An 18,309-nucleotide genomic window follows, 5' to 3' on the forward strand; every position below is an offset into this window, starting at 1 on the left:
TATGACACATGTTATTATGCCTATAGTGTTAGTGCATTTTTCTGTTACTTGATTTTTAAATCTTTGTAGATATTGGTATGTTTTTATAAAAATGGTTAATCCGTAATTTCTAAAAAAAAAAATTATTTCGACGATAAGAAAATCGAAAAGGACTTAAAATATACTATTTTATTTCAATATTCATGTAAATTTTAATACATTTTGTCCATTAGACTTTTAATTAACATTTTTGTATTGGTATCATATGAATAATAATAAATATTAATCTTATTAAATATAGTTCTTTTTTTTTTTTTTAATTAAACTAAACATTATGTACTATAAACTCTATATACTATACTAGCCACTATAGTATGTTATCGCACAATGAAATTAAACTTAAAATACGCAAATGTACATATTATATACCTTACGCAAGGGATTAAAATCGATTGTATACGTATATATATATACATATATATATATTTTAATTTTTAAATATTAATGTAAATCTGCAGAAAAAAAACTCGTATCGATAGGCGGAATCGAAAAAACGTCATTTAGACTTCATCTCCTGCTTTGCGCGCGGTCCAAACGATAAAACCACCGATCTTATTGCGACGATGCGGGGGAGAGTGAGTGTACAAGATTGTCGCGGATCGCGGAGAAACGGACGAACCGTCATCGGCAGCGGACTGTGAGAGCGGCCTTTGACGTGACCCGTCGGTTGCAGCGGACAATCGTCGGGGAAAATCGCTCGCGATCATTTTTCCGGGCCGGTGGACTAATGGCCCTTTTCGCTTCTGGCCGGGCGGACGACGGCGGTCGGACGGTAGCGCGCACGTATCGTACAAGTCGCTCGCGCCCGGGCGGATTCCGCGGAGGGCGTGCGCACCGAGCACACATCATGCGGGTAAAACCGCTCGCGCGTCGTAATCCCGCGGCGGCGGCGGCGCACAATCACACGGCACATTACTCCCGCCGCCCTAAAACGCGACGCTACCGCCCGCGCCAGAATCGCACGTCCGCGTAGTGCTGTTACGATTGCGCGAGGGAGGGAGACGTATACGCACGATTGTACTGTGTATATATATATAATATGCGAGTCCGTTTTTATTCTTCGTTTAAGACTTGTGTTTACTACTCACGTGGAAATTTTAAATATTTCGCCAATATTATATAGTAGATATTCCCTGCAGAAAACAATATAATTTAATAGTTCATAGTACCTACCTACCTACCTATCCTACCGAATTTATGTGTAACGGTTGACCGGTGAGAATACGAGTGACCGCGAAATGTTAGTTTTAAATTTTGTTTTTGGCGGCACAGTAGGTACTTATGCATTTTTAATACGCATAAAACGCATTAATTTTACAATTCTGTTCCAAAATTAACGCCGGTATCAAGTGAAAATTATAGTATTATCACAATCGTCTAGATAACAACGTGTTATAACTTATTGTAAATAAATATACGAGGAACTGAAAAACGTATTCTCAAAATATCATGATATAAATCATATCCATGTATCATCGGATTGAATATTTAATGATATTAAAAAGTAAATTTTCGATATTATTTAACTATAGATGGTTATTATTATTAGTATCTACTTACGAGAACACGAAATAAATAAAAAATAAAATATATTAAAAATTCCTATTAAAAGGTTACCTGGCCTATTTTAAATTTTGATCCTGAGCCTGGCTCTAGCTTTTCATTTAAGTTTTAAGGATATAAACATATTATATATAATTTATATTTTGTTATTATTTACATAATTGTCTAGTAGGTACTCATTAGTATCAGTAGCTTATAAAACTAAGTGAATTTCGGCTGTTTGAGTGGGAAGATACAATACTATGGTCCTCAATTAATTTGAGAAATAAAAATGATCAGATTGTGATCATTAATAGAGAACAATAATTTACAAATATATTCAAATATATTGAACACTTATCTTAATTGAATCCAACTGCGTTGTGTGTAAAATAATAAATTAATCGAGTGCTGTCGCTGTGTGTGTGTTTTTTTTTATATATTATAATTTATAATACGGCCAATACTGATATATATATATATATATATATTATATACCATATTATACCTATATTTCACAATAGTTGTTGTTTTATGACAAAACAGAAATAAGTTGATTTGTTTAAACAAAATTATGATGGATTGTTATATGAATATTAATGTAAATAGTATAAATTATTTAAGTGGGTTTACTCTTATCATCGAATACCAGATGGGTAATTACTAATTATGCAAGTATCGTTATTATACACTAAAATATATTAACACTGAAATAATGAACAAGTACAAATTATTATGATAGGATTGAGGATGGATATTTGACATGAACGGTACAATATTAGTTTTTAAATTTAAACAAGAGATAAGTTATTGGTTTTACAGAAATTTTAACTCCTATACAAATTAAAAATGTAACACTTTGAATCTTGATTCTACTAAAATTCGTACTATGAAAAGGTTTTAGAAGACGATTATTAAACCAACCGTACTCTTCAAAATCAAATATTTTTGATTAAAATGAATTTTACTCATAATTGTTTTTCTTATGCAAGTATGAAATGATTAATGATTTATTATTACTATACAGTTAAGATTTGGTAGCTATTAAACGAACTTTTTTTTAAAAATACATTTTAAGAAGTGCTTCTAATTTTTTTTTTAATCTTTAAGTTTAATATATAATCTACTATTACGTCTGTATAGGTAGTTATTAGTTGTATATAAAAATTAATTCAAAACCCTCTAACTTATAAAATTATTAAAGTAAAATAAAAAAAAAATCTATGTACAACTATAATTAAAAATGTAACAGTGACGGCATTGAATTAAAAATATATGAAATATAAAAGCCAAATAAAATCTTGTGTATTTTATTTAACCACTTTTACTTAGTATGAATCGAATAAAAAAAAAAAAATGCAAATAAATACAAAATATAAATTAATCATCAATTATTTGTTACTCATTATAACATTTAAATTTTAAGACATATATTATATTAATAACTTAACTAGATACTTTACGTCATGCTTAATAATAGGCGAGGGAAAAAAAATATGCGAATGTTTGTTAAAATTATAATAGGTACTTTTATTAAAATAAATTATTGTTAACTATTGACCGTAGTTACTACAAAGTTAGATAATCTCTGCTCAGAATCATTTTTTGTACATGATAATATCATTAAATCCAAGTTCGATACATCTATTATATATATATATAGGTATAATAACCCAACCAATTTATTTTGAAGTACATTTTAAATTTACTGTACAGCAGAGTGGTTTTCTATACTTATCCACTTTTAAATGTTTTTAATTTAAATTTATATTAAAAATTAAAAAAATTATTTTACTATTATTATCCTAATTTCTAAACATAAAAATATTACTTTAATAAAATAAAATAAATTACTTTGGTATTTTAAAAATATAATAACGGGTGCGGATGTCAGACGTAATGTTAAGGTTTTTATTTTACCTTATTTTTACGGGTATCCAAACTACTAAGATTATTTTCGAGAAAAAAGTTTGTCCGGGAGAAACATATTGGCACATTGCACATATCAGCACTGTTGACTTGAAAGTTATATAATAATACCTTTATGAATGAAAGTAACGCGCAATTTAATATTATGTAAAAATAACAATATAGAAGTTTAGATCAAGATCCATAAATGTTTATAATGAAGGTAAAAAGTCAAAGAAAAGGTCCGGTATAAAATACAATCGGATTCATTCTTTTGAAAAAAAAGGAAATATCTCAAGTTACTTACAACAAAATTGTTTAAAAGAATACTGTAAAGAGCGATGGGAATGTATTTATTTTTTATCTTGAAACGCACAATGATGGATGATATTATATTGTGTAGAATTTTCTGCTTGGATAATATTTACATAAATTGAAAAGAATCGTAGCTGTTATTATAATACATAGACGTGACCGAGATTTGAACCGGTAAATACGCGTACACTCTATAAATATATGTGTATCATACTGTTATAGTTAAATAGATTTGAAATTTATATCATTGAAAATATAATTCTTGTATTTTGTAAAGACCAAACGTCCTGATTTAACTATGAAAAATATTCATACGATTATTATTTTACTGTGCAGTCTTTAAATATACTTATAAATGGACTTCATAGCTGGGTCTAAAAATAAGCATACTAATATTAATTTAACAATATAATAGATATAAATAGGGGTCTAAAAAATAAATAATAATCAAATTATTTTGTCATACAATGTGTGCCAGGTCACACAACGTCGACTGAAAGAATTAAGTCACTCAAATACGACAGTAATTTATAATTTATCAAACATCTTTTACAAAATACAAATTTTATTTTAAAATATAATATATTATTAATGATAAAGATAAATTTTAAAACCATAATTAATTCGATCATGAAAAAAAATTGCAGTAAAACACCACTGTACTATTAAATAATCATATATTTTTTTCAAGAAGACAGTAATTGTCTTAGATAGTAAGAAAACTAGTGTTGTCAGTTACACGCACGAATTATGAATTACCTACCCCGTTGCTGTATTATATTACGTACCTTTATTACATAAAGTGTATGAAGATCTCACATAATATTTAAATGTATATAATTTTCAGATATTCCTAGATACGTCCTCTACACATAATAGGTATAAGGGTGTTTACGAATAGTACGTACTGCATAATATAATAATATATTAAAGTTATGTTTATATTATGTAATATTATACATGAACAGATTTTATACCATGCGAGTTTCTGATGGATTTTTAATTCAGATTTTTGTGGCGCATAACAATGAACCGCAAATGGGAAATCGCGTTCGCAATTCGGAGACTTTACGCGTGCACTATTATTTTATGCATCTCTAGTTGTATATACTGCAGTTTGTTTTTAATTATTATCATAATTGTCCCAGACGTCATTATGAGGACGGGTAATGTCGAGGAGCGGTCGGAAACGCGACGTACCAGGAAATTAATCCGATTCAAGATTATGATAATGAAAACATCGCGGCACGACGGATGTCACCGAACACGCTCACGTTGCGGGCACACGACAGACGTCAGTGATGATAGCTGCACCCCTCCAACCGATCTCCGCGACTATTCAAAAACGATTTCACCCCAAGTAAATACGTACAACAGCCTGCCGTGGTGAAGATTTTTACTAATATATTATTATGCTCGTTATAACCACGGGTACATTGCGTCGTCGCATCATAATAATAATATATTATAATATTATGATTATTGTCGACAACTATACCTACTGCAACGGACGGCAACATATGTTATTATATTTATAAAACATAAGTACCTATATTAATATTAAATATATTATATATCAAGCATGTTCATCTCTAATTATTTCTTTATGTAAATGAATCGAATTTCTGAATTTATATGTATACTAAAGGGCTATATTTTGAAATACTTTACTTTTTTAAATTTTCTAACAGGCGATTCTTTTGAAAATGTTGATATATTTTAATAACTTTATAATTTATATACTAAGAATAATAGATTAATGAAAAATTATAGGCTTAGAAAATATTATTATGATAATTATAGTAATTAATATTTTATGATATTTGGAAAAACTGTCTTGATTATAATAAATATCAACTAAATTAAGTATTATATATATTTTAAATTATTGTAAAATCATTTTAGGAACTATTATCCACAGACCTCAGTGATTTTATACATTTTAATAACTCAAAAACTATTCATTTGAATATTAAAAACGGGAATATTTATCGAACTCGAAATTAATTATTAATTATCGAAAGAAAAATATGGATATTGTGATTTAAAAAGGAATAATATTCAATAAAGCAATTTATGATTGATTTTTCTTATTTTAGTTATTTTTTGTAGTTAAAAAAATATTAATATTAGTAGTAGAGAATTGAATCTTCTTAACATAACATAAATGTATAATATTTAATTACCTATATCATTTCTACCATTTCCTACACACGATGACATTTTAAAAATATATTGACTGATTTTAAATTATTTATATCTCACGATATTTATATTCACCTGTTATGTGTTAATAATAATACAAGATATAATGTTATTATAATTTATAATAATTTAATACAATAATAAATGACACTTATAGAATGAGACTGACATAACACAAAAAGTATATAGCTTCGAGAATAAAAGATATGACATTTAAAACTAAGATGTATTAAAGAGTTCTTTACCTATGCATTTGAAAATGCATATGCAATGTTTTAAAACACTTGAATACCTTTTAACATGCTATATAATATAACTTCTTTATGTATTATAAAATAGTCTCTAAAATCTAAAAGTTAAAATTTTAGCCTTTTGCAGTTTTTAAGTGAATTCAAGACTGGCGTATTTCATATTACAGCTGCTGAGCTGCAATATCAGAATTTACAAAATTCGATACCTACTACCACGTTTAAAATATTTAAATGTTAATATGTTATATTACTGCTATTCACTATACATAAAACATGAAAAATTACTTTTTATTTAGCGCGAGAATACCAAACAATAGATTGAAATAAGATATTCTTAAATTTTGATTTCGGTGATTTATTGGATAAATTAAAAAACATACTGTCGTTGCTTTGAAAATAAACTAAAAGTTGAATAATTCAAAACTGATATATTTTTTTTAGTGGCAAATTGAAAAATTTTATCTAATGAGAAATATTATTGTATGAAATAGAGTTAATTTTTTTTTTATAAATAAACTTAACAATTTTGAGTTGAGACAGTCTGGTTCAAGAGGTGGATTACGACGTGAAACTTTAACCAATTTTGATATTTTTATGACAGAAAAATATATTAAAATACTTTACATAGTTACTAATATAAATATTTATTACAAAATATCTTTAAAGCATGGGGTTACTTACAATATTGTTATTCACAACAACAATATGACTACGAACGATGTAGAAAACATTTTTGTGTTGTGAATTTTAATTCATTAAAATATAGAAATTTAATATACACAAAAATATAAAATATGAATCTTAATATTAGTATAAAAACAAATAAAATTATTAATAATATGTATTCTGTAAGATATTGAATTATAAAAATTATATTAAAAAATAAGTGCTAAGATATTTGTTCAATTTAATAACAAATTTCATATATTATATGAAAATATGTGTAAATATATATGTTAGGTAATAGTTTGGTACTAAGTATTTATGGGTATAGATATATATAATGTGCTGTATTTTATTTGTGCTTTGATCAAAAGTAACGTACTTAGATAGTTAGATGCTTATAAAGTTTAACATATTATTCTGAAAACACCGTTAAATTCTGTAATTTCAAAGTCTCAACTATCAATAAAATGTTGTATTAAGTTAAGGAATACCTACATTTTAAGGTATAGCTAAATATTAGCATTAGTGACATAACTAAAATATCTTCATAAAATAATAGTATAAAGTACACAATGTAGTAATTAAAGTTTTTAGTGATCTTACGAATAGAGAGAAAGAATGAGTGCAGGTACAGGAAAACTTCGAAGAATGTTGAACCACTCATTTAAACTTTATAATTTAAATACTTATAACAAATTAACTAAATATAACTAAAATATTTTCAAAAACATCAATACTTTTCGAAAATGACTATTTTCTATAAAAAAGATCAACGTCTATACTGCGTCTGATATAAGTACCTATAAATATTCCCGAAACCTCTTGATAACAGAATTTTAACTTTTTGACGTTGCATAAATATCCGTAGCAGTAGGTATTATTTATTTATTATATTGTATGTGCAATTAGTAGATATGAATTAATGATAAGAATTATAATATTATGACATAATATATTTAATATTTAAATTAAAATAGCAGATTTAGTGTTTAGACTGTTTATAGTACCTACTACTACAGTTCCTTTATATACTTATGAAAGTGTTATTGTTAAATAATGGATCAGTATAATGTACAATCAAACAATCTCATCAAGTACTATACGTTTGAAAGTGTTTAGTGATATTTGTTGAAAATCGATTGCTCTTTCGTGCGTTAAAAGCTGTCACGTACACCGGTCACAATATGATGGGTAGAGTACCACTTGTTCTCAAAACACTAATATCAAGGGTGTTTTTGTCATCAAAATCATCACACCCCATCCCTCAACAGAGTTCGAAACCAAATAATATGACACATCGGAAACATGTGTTTCTTCATAAAACCATAATATACATCATACATGTTTTATTAAATACAATATATTATAATGTATAAATGTAATGTTTAATAATAAAATGTTATATATAAATAGCAATACACGTTTGACTATGCAATTTTAAATTTCTAGTACTACAACCAGTACAACTGTGTAACCTCGTTTAAATACTGAAGCAATAAAAGTGAAACAAATTTTGTTACCTGTTTTTACTTGATGCTTGAGTGTTAGACTGCAATCGTCGATTAAATTTTGTAATGGCACACCTTCGTTGGGAATATCCAATTGTAGCAGTCGTAACATCTCTTCGGGGTGCTTAAAATGCAATACTTTTTCGTTTCTATCATTAACGTCATCAATGTAATCTACTAAGATATCAACGACTTTTAAAAGAAACTCTCTGGTTTGTGCCTGTCCGGACAAATTATGAGGTAATAAATCTGAAAAAAAAATGGTACACATTTGTAAATCTTAAAAAAAAAAATTTAAAAAAAAAAAAAATAATATTTTATAGTACAATTTCAACTGATCTTTACTTGCTAAGAAGTTTGAAAAAATAATATGTCATAAAATATGATACACACATTATACAGATTATAAACTTACTAATTACTTAATCGATTAAAAAAAAAAATGATATTGTTATATACATTATTTAAGTAACTTTAAATATTATACAGATTATTAGATATTTGCATTTACATTTTTATATTGTTATGGTCAAACTAAAAATTTTAATTAAAAAGTTTTTATCCTAAAGTGATCTAAATATTCCTTCGATAAAATATTTTTTTAATGGACTTTTGTGTCTTTCATTTAATTTTATAAATATATTGTTATTATGAACTAAATTATGTGTGTTTATATTATAAAACAATAATATTATTCAAAAATTTTAATATGATTTATACAGCCACAGTAGCTTACTAATTTTCTTTGGAATGTAAAAAATGTTAAGTAATTCTATTATCAATTATTTTTTAATTTTGAATCAACTATATCGATATTTATGGTATTTAAATAATGCCATAGTTCAAATCAAATTGTTAATAAATCGTATTATTTATGGCTTATATTATTATTATATGTCGTTGTTATTTTCCGTCGCCTCTATTAAAACATGACGTATACTACAACGGAAACATCATTGGATTTTCATAAACCATTATTTTACCAAGAACGGCGATACAATAGAACTCACTTTGGGCAGGGCTTATGGGTCTAAATCCAATAATCCATGTCATTTTTGCCGGTATTGTGTCGAGCGAAAATCAACGACGTACGCCGGATATTAAAATGTGTGACCAACCGTAAAATAGGAATCTTTCATCCCCCATTTGTTGCGGAAAACATGTAACGGGTTTTTTTTTTATTATTATTACTATTTTTTTCTTCTTTCAAAAGTCTAATTGAATCAAAACCGACCACCGATGACTAAGTTATTGTTGATAATCGGAAATAACCCATACAAGTAAGGTAGAATGCGTTTCAATAGATTTCGATACGCGTATGTAATATTTATTAAGTTATTTAGATATTGCATTGTATGTGCACCAAAAGCATCATAACCTGACCGAATAGTTTTTCACTTGAAACGAAGGGTTTTTCCATTGTATTATCAACTACAACCCGGCGAAGGATTATAATCAAGAATTGTGAATATGGTTTATAGATTTCAATTTATTATTCGTTTTTAGAGTTAGGTATATATTTATAGTTAAGCAATTTATTTGTATTAATTTATACGGTTATAATTTTATTTCACAATAAACTGTTTAATATAGAGATTTTTTTTTCAAAATAGTTGTGTAGTAATGCTAAAAATATATAAAATTTTCTTAATTATTATAGTTAAATCGAATTCGAAAAAATCTAAGCTCTAAAGTAGTTATATTATATTAATAATTAATATAGAATAAAATAATTGTCAACGACACCTGCAGACTGTAGTTATGGGTACGATCACGGATTCCCTATTTGAATGTTAATTTAACAACTGAACTAGACAATATTAATTTGTCGGTCTGAATTTTGTATTGTATAATAATGGAGAAGATTCATAAATATTTATCATATTCGTGTTGTGTTACCTGTCAGGGTACCAAAATCATTGCTTGAATACAAATTATATATCATTTGAACAAAACAGTGTTTGTAAATACTGCGTTGACAATTAAATTACACAGTTATTTGCATACACCTAAATGTTTGCTTATGTACGTGTGTAATTTTGTTTTTACTAAAAAACTAATTTTAAATAAAAAATTATGATATTCGACTGAAAAGACCTTTATGAAAAAGATAATTAAGCAGCTTTAAAAAATTTTCCACCGTACATATTTTTTCGTTTACATTATCTTGGTATAATATATACATTATACATATAGATGCAGTGAAGTTAATTGAGCTTTTTCTTTGCTTTTATGGATAATTTAACTATAAATTTGTTAAAAGATAATGCCAACACAAGTAATATAATTAGCCGCCACTTTATTCCAGTAGAATGGACATTGTGTTGTTTTAATTTTCTAGTTATGGCGACAAATTTCTGCGTAGAGTTTTATGCGGTCGTATGAAATAATATTATGGTTTTCTTTAAAAATATTTCGAAAATGAGAGTGCAACCAAAATTATAAATAATTTGAACAGAAAGCATAGGTGTTTGGCTAATTAAATGTATTATAGAATCATTAGAATCGTTTGTAAAGGTATTTTAATACAATGGTTTAATACCTCTTATAATATTTTGGCTATTACACATATTTATTATTATACCTACTACAATAATTACACATATCATGATGAAATTTAATTATGCATACTATACAGCACATGGCACATAATTAATAAAATGAATTTAACAACTATCATTTGATTCGTAAATGTTAAATGAAGAAATTTAACATCAATATTTTTTTTCTGTTGTGCACAATCTTTAACACATACCTAGCTAAAAAAATTAAAGTAGTTCATAGACCTATATGAAAAAAATTAATTTATTCAATTTTAATACATAAGAAAAATATGTATAGTATCATAAGCCTCACGACTTACGCCAAAATAAGAATTTAAAAATATTATTTTAAGAAAAAATGCCATTTAAAAAATAATTTCTTCCATAAAATTTCGAAAAAATTAATTTTTATTCATTCTTTTAGATAGAATAGATCTTTCAAAAACATATATGCTTTTTTTCTCTTATATAAAAATTAAAATACTTGGTAATTGTGTTTGCGCTGGTTATATTTTTCTAAGATTGAAAAAAAAAACAATTGTTTTTATAAATTACCACCTGGCACCTACAATGTTTCAAAGAATTTAATATACAAAAAAGCATAAAAAGAATTTAAAAAATATCATAAAAGTAAACACTTTAAACTTGAATAATTGAAATTATATTAAAATGACGTTATTTCCATATAGATAAGTTGTAAGTTTCATACTTTTATGTATTTCTTATGAAATATAATAATATTTTTAATTACTAATATAATATTATCATTTATTATAAAATATACATTGTAATAGTATCAAAGATTGTACATCATTATGTATCATACTTTCGGACTTGGACAAATATAAGATACTGTAAAAAAAAATATATAAATAATTTAACGCATTCAGAAATTGATGGAATGGGTGGAATTCATATTTCTTCGAGAACCGTCAAATTATTCTAAGCACGCTGAAAAAATCTATTTATGAAATCTAAAAATGAACATTTCAAGTTTTTATCAGTTTCAAAGTTCTAAGTTTACTAAGTTTTTAGAGTGTTTGAAACTTTTTGATCATTTTTTTCATTCCTTTTACTCCAAAAATTGTTTTTAATAAAGAAAAGAAATAAAAAGAATACATTAATCTTATACCTATTAATAAATAATAAAAATAAAATCAGAAATTGTTGAAAAACTAATAATCTGCATTATTAGATCTAATCAGAATTCAAAAACAAAATTTACTAAAACATTTTTGTATAATAAATCCATAGTGACCTAACGAGATGTTAGTCACAATATAAAAATATAAAAACAATAATACCACAAACTGCATGATATTACATAGAAATACCAATGTAGCGAATTGATTAAAGTAGTTGAACTAAAATAGTAAAATATTATATTTATTTTATAATATATTGTGTTAATTTTCAAGTTTCTCTAGGATAAGTGCATAATTATATACCTACATATTTAGAAGAAATATTATAAGCAATTATATCAAATTAATATTAAATTTTTATTGTGTAGGGACAGAATGAGTTATTACTACTTATTAGTTATTCATTTTACCATCACTATTAGTTACCACCACCTACAAATATAAACTTTGATATAAGACTAAGACAGTATCTACTCTATTTTTTTAACATTTATACAAAAATATTACTTCATCTATAATCAAAAAAAGAAAAATGTTCACAATTATGGTAGGTACTGTGGCGGTAATGTATACAGTAACTATATTTGTCGCCATCTGCAGTGCCACCGAATCCAATTTCTAAAGATCAATACTTTCCCAAATTTAAATACCGAAAAAAAGCAGTGGTGTAAAGATAGGGAGTCGCATTGTGTGCATAAAGCCACGACTACCGACGCTCATAGGTCATCACTGAACGATGAATTTATATATTGCTATAAATATAGTAGTCAGTAGATCATTTTCTGAAATATTTTCAAAAGGTATTATGATTTAATTGCAATACGGTTTGAAGTGTTTGAATTGGCAATTGTCATTTATTTTGTCAATAGTACCTATACTAAATAAAACTATAAATTTAAAAGATAGATTTATTTTGAAAATTTGGTGATCGTTATAGCAGGCATCTATAATATAATATAACTATTTGTAAATTCTAATGGACACACGGTAAATAAATTCCGCATGTGTTTACTAGACATTACTGTACGTCCGTTTGAAACTCTCCTCGAAAAACGACCCGTACCACAAACTGAGCAACAAACTACCGAATATCATTGCGAAAGGACAAAAACAAAAAAAAAAAAACAAAATAAAATCATTTGTCGATGTTATTCGTATTACCTTTTGGCTATAATAATGTTATAATAATAATATTATTGTCGTATTTTCGAGGTGGTCGTCGGTCGCCAAAAACGCCGCCGCGGACCATCAATCTCTTCGCCCGCGGTGGCGCGGTGGAAGTTTAACCATATATACGCGAATTATTTGGGGAAACAATGAGCCGAGTCAACCCGTCAGCCACCTGTGCCAAAAGGCAGAATTAATTAGCCTCTCGCCGCGGCGCGCGCGGGTAACGGTACACGGGCGATTGGGCGGCGGTGCTGGGGGGGGGGGGGCGAGATTTTATTAATGACGGCCGCCTGTTTGTAACGTCAGCTGCAACCAATGGGCCCTTTATGGTAACCGCCGCCCGTAAATGCCACTTCTGCGACACGAGCGCGGGCGCGCGCGCGAGCGCTGCTCGGCCGTCCGCCCCGCGTCCCACCACTATAAATCACGCAGCCGATTGTTTAGTGTTATATACGGGCTGAATTTAACAACCTCCACCACCGCCCCTCCACGCCACTGCAACCACACCTCCACAGAGCACTGGCACGCACACTGCCGGTCGAGACGCTCGCAAGTACCTACGTATATTTATCATACACTCGCGGCGGTGATGCGCGATGGAAGAATATTATTATTATATGTGCGTGCGTAGGTACTTGACTCGACGTAGCGACCACAAGTGCGGTTGAGGGATGTAATAATATAATATATGTATACTTATATTATATAGCTTTGGTTAGAAAAAGGAGCTTATTGTATTTCAACAGTATAAAGACTGTATATACAGTGTATAGGTAGGTACCTACAATAATTGAGGATGTTGTGAACACCCACAATACATTAATATATTATATAGAAGGTATAATCGGGCACAAAAGTTTATCTGTTAACATTTTAAATACTTCAATATTATTTACTTAACTTAGGGGATCCAATAATGAGTTTTAGAATATATAAGAAGAATATTTTAACCTTCCCATTATACGAAATTAAACATATTATAGGTACCTATTCTTCTATACCATTATTTAACCTATGCCCTATGGTATTTATTTTTGTTATAAATTCATAATTATTTGTAGAAACTAAATAGTGTAATATAACTTTGACGATAACTTGAGGAAAATTTAACGGGAAATAATTTAAATGATATGTAAAAGTTCTTCAAATGTATCATGACAATTATATTTTAATTTATGATTGAATAAATACTCATTTGGCCAATATTTGTGGTGTACAACAAAATGGATATGATTCACCGTCAGCTGTGAGCCTGTGATTGATTTTGTAGGTATTGAATGTACCTATTGTAATGTCGAGCCCTGATATTATAATATATTATTTATACCTATTGGCTATTATTGTTAAAAGTTTGATACCGATATGAAAAATGTAATAAATTGTTGTATTTGAAAAACAACGATTATGATGTTCGATAATTTAGTGAGAATAATTTTAATTAAATTCAAAAAAAATGTTAACATGCGATACGCAAAGAATTAATTACATGTTTGATATATATTATGCAATAACATAACATTATTGTATGTTTTATATAAAACAAATTTTTACAACTCGCGCCAGCATGTTTTTTTACCCATAGTAAACTTTGTATTTATTGTACCCGTGTTCAACATGGTCAACTATACATAAATATTCCTCTGGAATGTACGTGTATCATGATTCATGAGTCATGACATTTTTTTTAAATAACAATATACATTTATTTTACATACTCAAAAGTCACCCGTAATGGTCTAATATATTCCAGAATAATATATTAGGTACAAAATAAACGTTTTATATTAAGAATTAAAATAGATTAAATGGGTATTTTTAATTTTTAGCTTTATTACAATTATAATATAATATTGAATTCCATATTTATAGTTAACAATAATTATTATAATAAAATCAAAATATCCAATGGATAATAAATTATGATTTATTAATAACTCATATTCGGTCGTTAGAATCAGGCCTGATGGTCGATGGATGATAAATGATAATAAATAAGTAAATATATACGTATATATTTTTTTAATAAGCTTAAGTTAGCTTATATTTAAATAGTCATATGGAATTTCAAAAATGCGTATACCTACCTAATCTGAATATTAAACATTTAACCAAAAATGTATTATTAGTTGACACATTTTAAATTGGGCGGAATAGTGGAGTAAATTTTTTTTCGATCTATCAAACATTATTCTTTTTAAACTTCAAACACTCATTAAGTTATAAATTGCAATATAGATAAGACTACATGCAATAATTGAGTAGGTATTAACATTTTTAAACATTTATTTTCTATTAGAAATCAAAATATAATTATTGCTGAAATTATAATCAAAAAAAAAAAAAAATTAATCATAACAAAAAATAGAGAAAAAATGTATGTATTTTTTATGTAGCTAACTACAAAAAATTAAAATTAACTTATGATAAACATATAATATGATCAACATTTAGAATATCGTACAATAGAAAAACAAACACAATTCAATGATTAAATGAGTATTTTAGAATACCCTTAACCACGAACGTTAATCGTAATATATACCTATTATATTATTATCATGAATATCCTATTATTTATGTCGGTATCAGTCGAACTTGTATGTATGACGTACCATTTTTTTTACTCTCGTTTCGAATAAAGTTAAGTACCCACTTTTATTATACCTACAATATACACATACCGACCGCAGGCTCGTTGCCATCGTTATCTGGATGATATATTATTATTCCAATATTTTATACGTGTGTGTATGTATGGAGTTCGTACACTGACGACTCGGGACGGTGTATCATATCCACAGGAACCGACTCCTGTTTTTACAACACGCCACACCGGAAATTCCTGAAACCCCTCTAGAGTCTGCAGTCGCGTAATATATTATCGCCCGGTAGTTGTGACATAGTTTCAGTTGGTAGGTTAGTTGCAGTAGGTATGTAGTAGCAGCTCACACTATACAATATAATGACACTGCAGTGTTTGACAATAAAAACGAATGTAAAACAAAGTCGAATAATAACAGATACTTAACAGGAATTTTTACACAAACCCAGAAGTCGACAAAATTAATTTTTTTGTTTTTTATAATTCATAAATTATCAATAACTAAATGCTTGACGATTTTACAAAATATTTATGTTAGAATTTTTTATAGACGGCATGTATTTTTTTTAAATATTTTGAATATTTCAAAGCTATTTGTAGAAGTTTGAAATGTCCAATTTATTTTTAAATGTTTTTCTATCAATACCTATCAATGGAAATGTTCGATCAAAAAGCTTAAAAATGTAATACAAAGTCTTAAAGTTAGTTCTAATGGAATATATAAAGAATTTAAATTTTTTTATAAGTGATTGAATTTCTTATAACATAAAAAAACATTGATTGTTCACTCGTAAATCAAATGATTTTAGTGTTATTAATTTAATTAAAAGAGTATTAATAGTAAAAATGTTAAGTAATTTACTATTTTTCAAAATAATATTTAAGCTTCCTAATTTTATGAAGTGTTGATAAATATTCTTAAGCATAAATTGTTCTTTTGATAATTTAAAAATATTTAAAATACATTGCACAATATTTTTTTTTTAAGTTAAAATTTTGAAAAAATTACAACAAATTAAGTTCTAGTTCCAAATTTTATTTTTCTGGTTTTTTTTTTTGTATGTATACTGAAGGCTTTCAATAATTCAATCGTACTATTTTCACTACCCAAAAAGTAATATATTATTCAGAATTAGTCACCTGATATCTTTTTAGGAAGTTTAAACGATATTTGTGCACTGAATACTTAATAAGAAATAGTTTTATAGCATTATTATGTATTGAAAAATACATTAACACACACATTAAAAAAACTGAGATTTTTCATAATAACCTTATAAAACTGATAAAACTGAATGGTTTTGCTTTTATAAATGCAATTAAACCGTTTTTTAAAAAAAAATCCTTGGATTTTTAAATATAAAATGTTTATAATCTTACAATAATATGGTTTGAGAAATTAATTTTGATTCTAAAGCTAAGGCCTATAATCATACATATTTTATAAAGTAGATGATTATAACTCATAAGATTGTGATTTTTTACCCAAGCTCGACCTAGGCCGGAAATCAAATAACAGAACAAGTTTTAAAATATTATAAAAAGTTTTTAACAAATGGCGCCAATCACTTGTAAATTGTTATATTCTTATCTTTGAATTTTTTTTTAAATATTAAAATAAAGTGTCTATACAGGTACGTAATTTAATATTGTTATTATAGATATGAAGTTGAAAATGTTTTACATTATGAATGATGACTTAATTTATTATTATATCTAATATTTCTCAAATTAAACACTGTAAAATATTACAATTACAACAAGTTTAAAATTAAAAAAAAAGCTCCTTACTCAAATCAAAAAAAAAAAAAAAATGTCAACAATTTGTAATTTTTAAGTTGTGATTAAAGACACAATCATTAATCAGTGACATAAATTTGTATAATAATTTTATCAATACTATACATATTTAAATTAAAGTATTACAAGCTATAACATTTTATTATAATAAAAAATATTTAGTTAACCGCCTATTTAGAATTTTTGATAAAACTGTTAAATGTTCGACTATATTGTAGGCATCAGAAGTGGCGTTTGTTCGTATCGCCACTGCCGCGCGTTGCGTGACGGACGATGGTCTGTAACACTATTACACTATATCGATACAGCAATATACCACTATAGCAAACTGAGGGCTGTTTTATGTGAAATACGTATACACTATACAGATATGGTTAGACGGGTGGACGGTGGTGCCATATATATATATTGCAAAGCCCAAGAACGGCAGGCATTTTAATTAAAGAGCTTAACGCGTGTTCAGGAATTTGCAATAACCCGGAGGGATAACAAAAGAGATTTTATATATACATTTTTTTCTTTCTTCCCCATCAAAACAACTGCGGTTCGGAATGCATAAGGCTGGGGACAGGACGAGCGCTCGCTTTCGCTCGCGGATGTGGAACATCTGTTGCT

General features: G+C 27.2%; 1 protein-coding gene across 4 annotated transcripts in view; it reads right to left on the reverse strand.

Moving 5' to 3' along the window:
* The window catches only part of LOC114126474 (glutamate decarboxylase), a 96,851-nt gene that overhangs the window by 25,007 nt on the left and 53,535 nt on the right, over window positions 1-18,309 (reverse strand). For all 4 annotated transcript variants that reach the window (XM_027990431.2, XM_027990429.2, XM_027990428.2 and 1 more), the window contains exon 3: window positions 8,447-8,683. In XM_027990431.2, coding sequence (XP_027846232.2) covers window positions 8,447-8,683 — 237 coding nt within the window. The remainder of the gene's footprint in view (window positions 1-8,446; window positions 8,684-18,309) is intronic.

Source organism: Aphis gossypii, chromosome X, assembly GCF_020184175.1.
Source record: "Aphis gossypii isolate Hap1 chromosome X, ASM2018417v2, whole genome shotgun sequence".
In the NCBI taxonomy this organism is placed as follows: domain Eukaryota; kingdom Metazoa; phylum Arthropoda; class Insecta; order Hemiptera; family Aphididae; genus Aphis; species Aphis gossypii.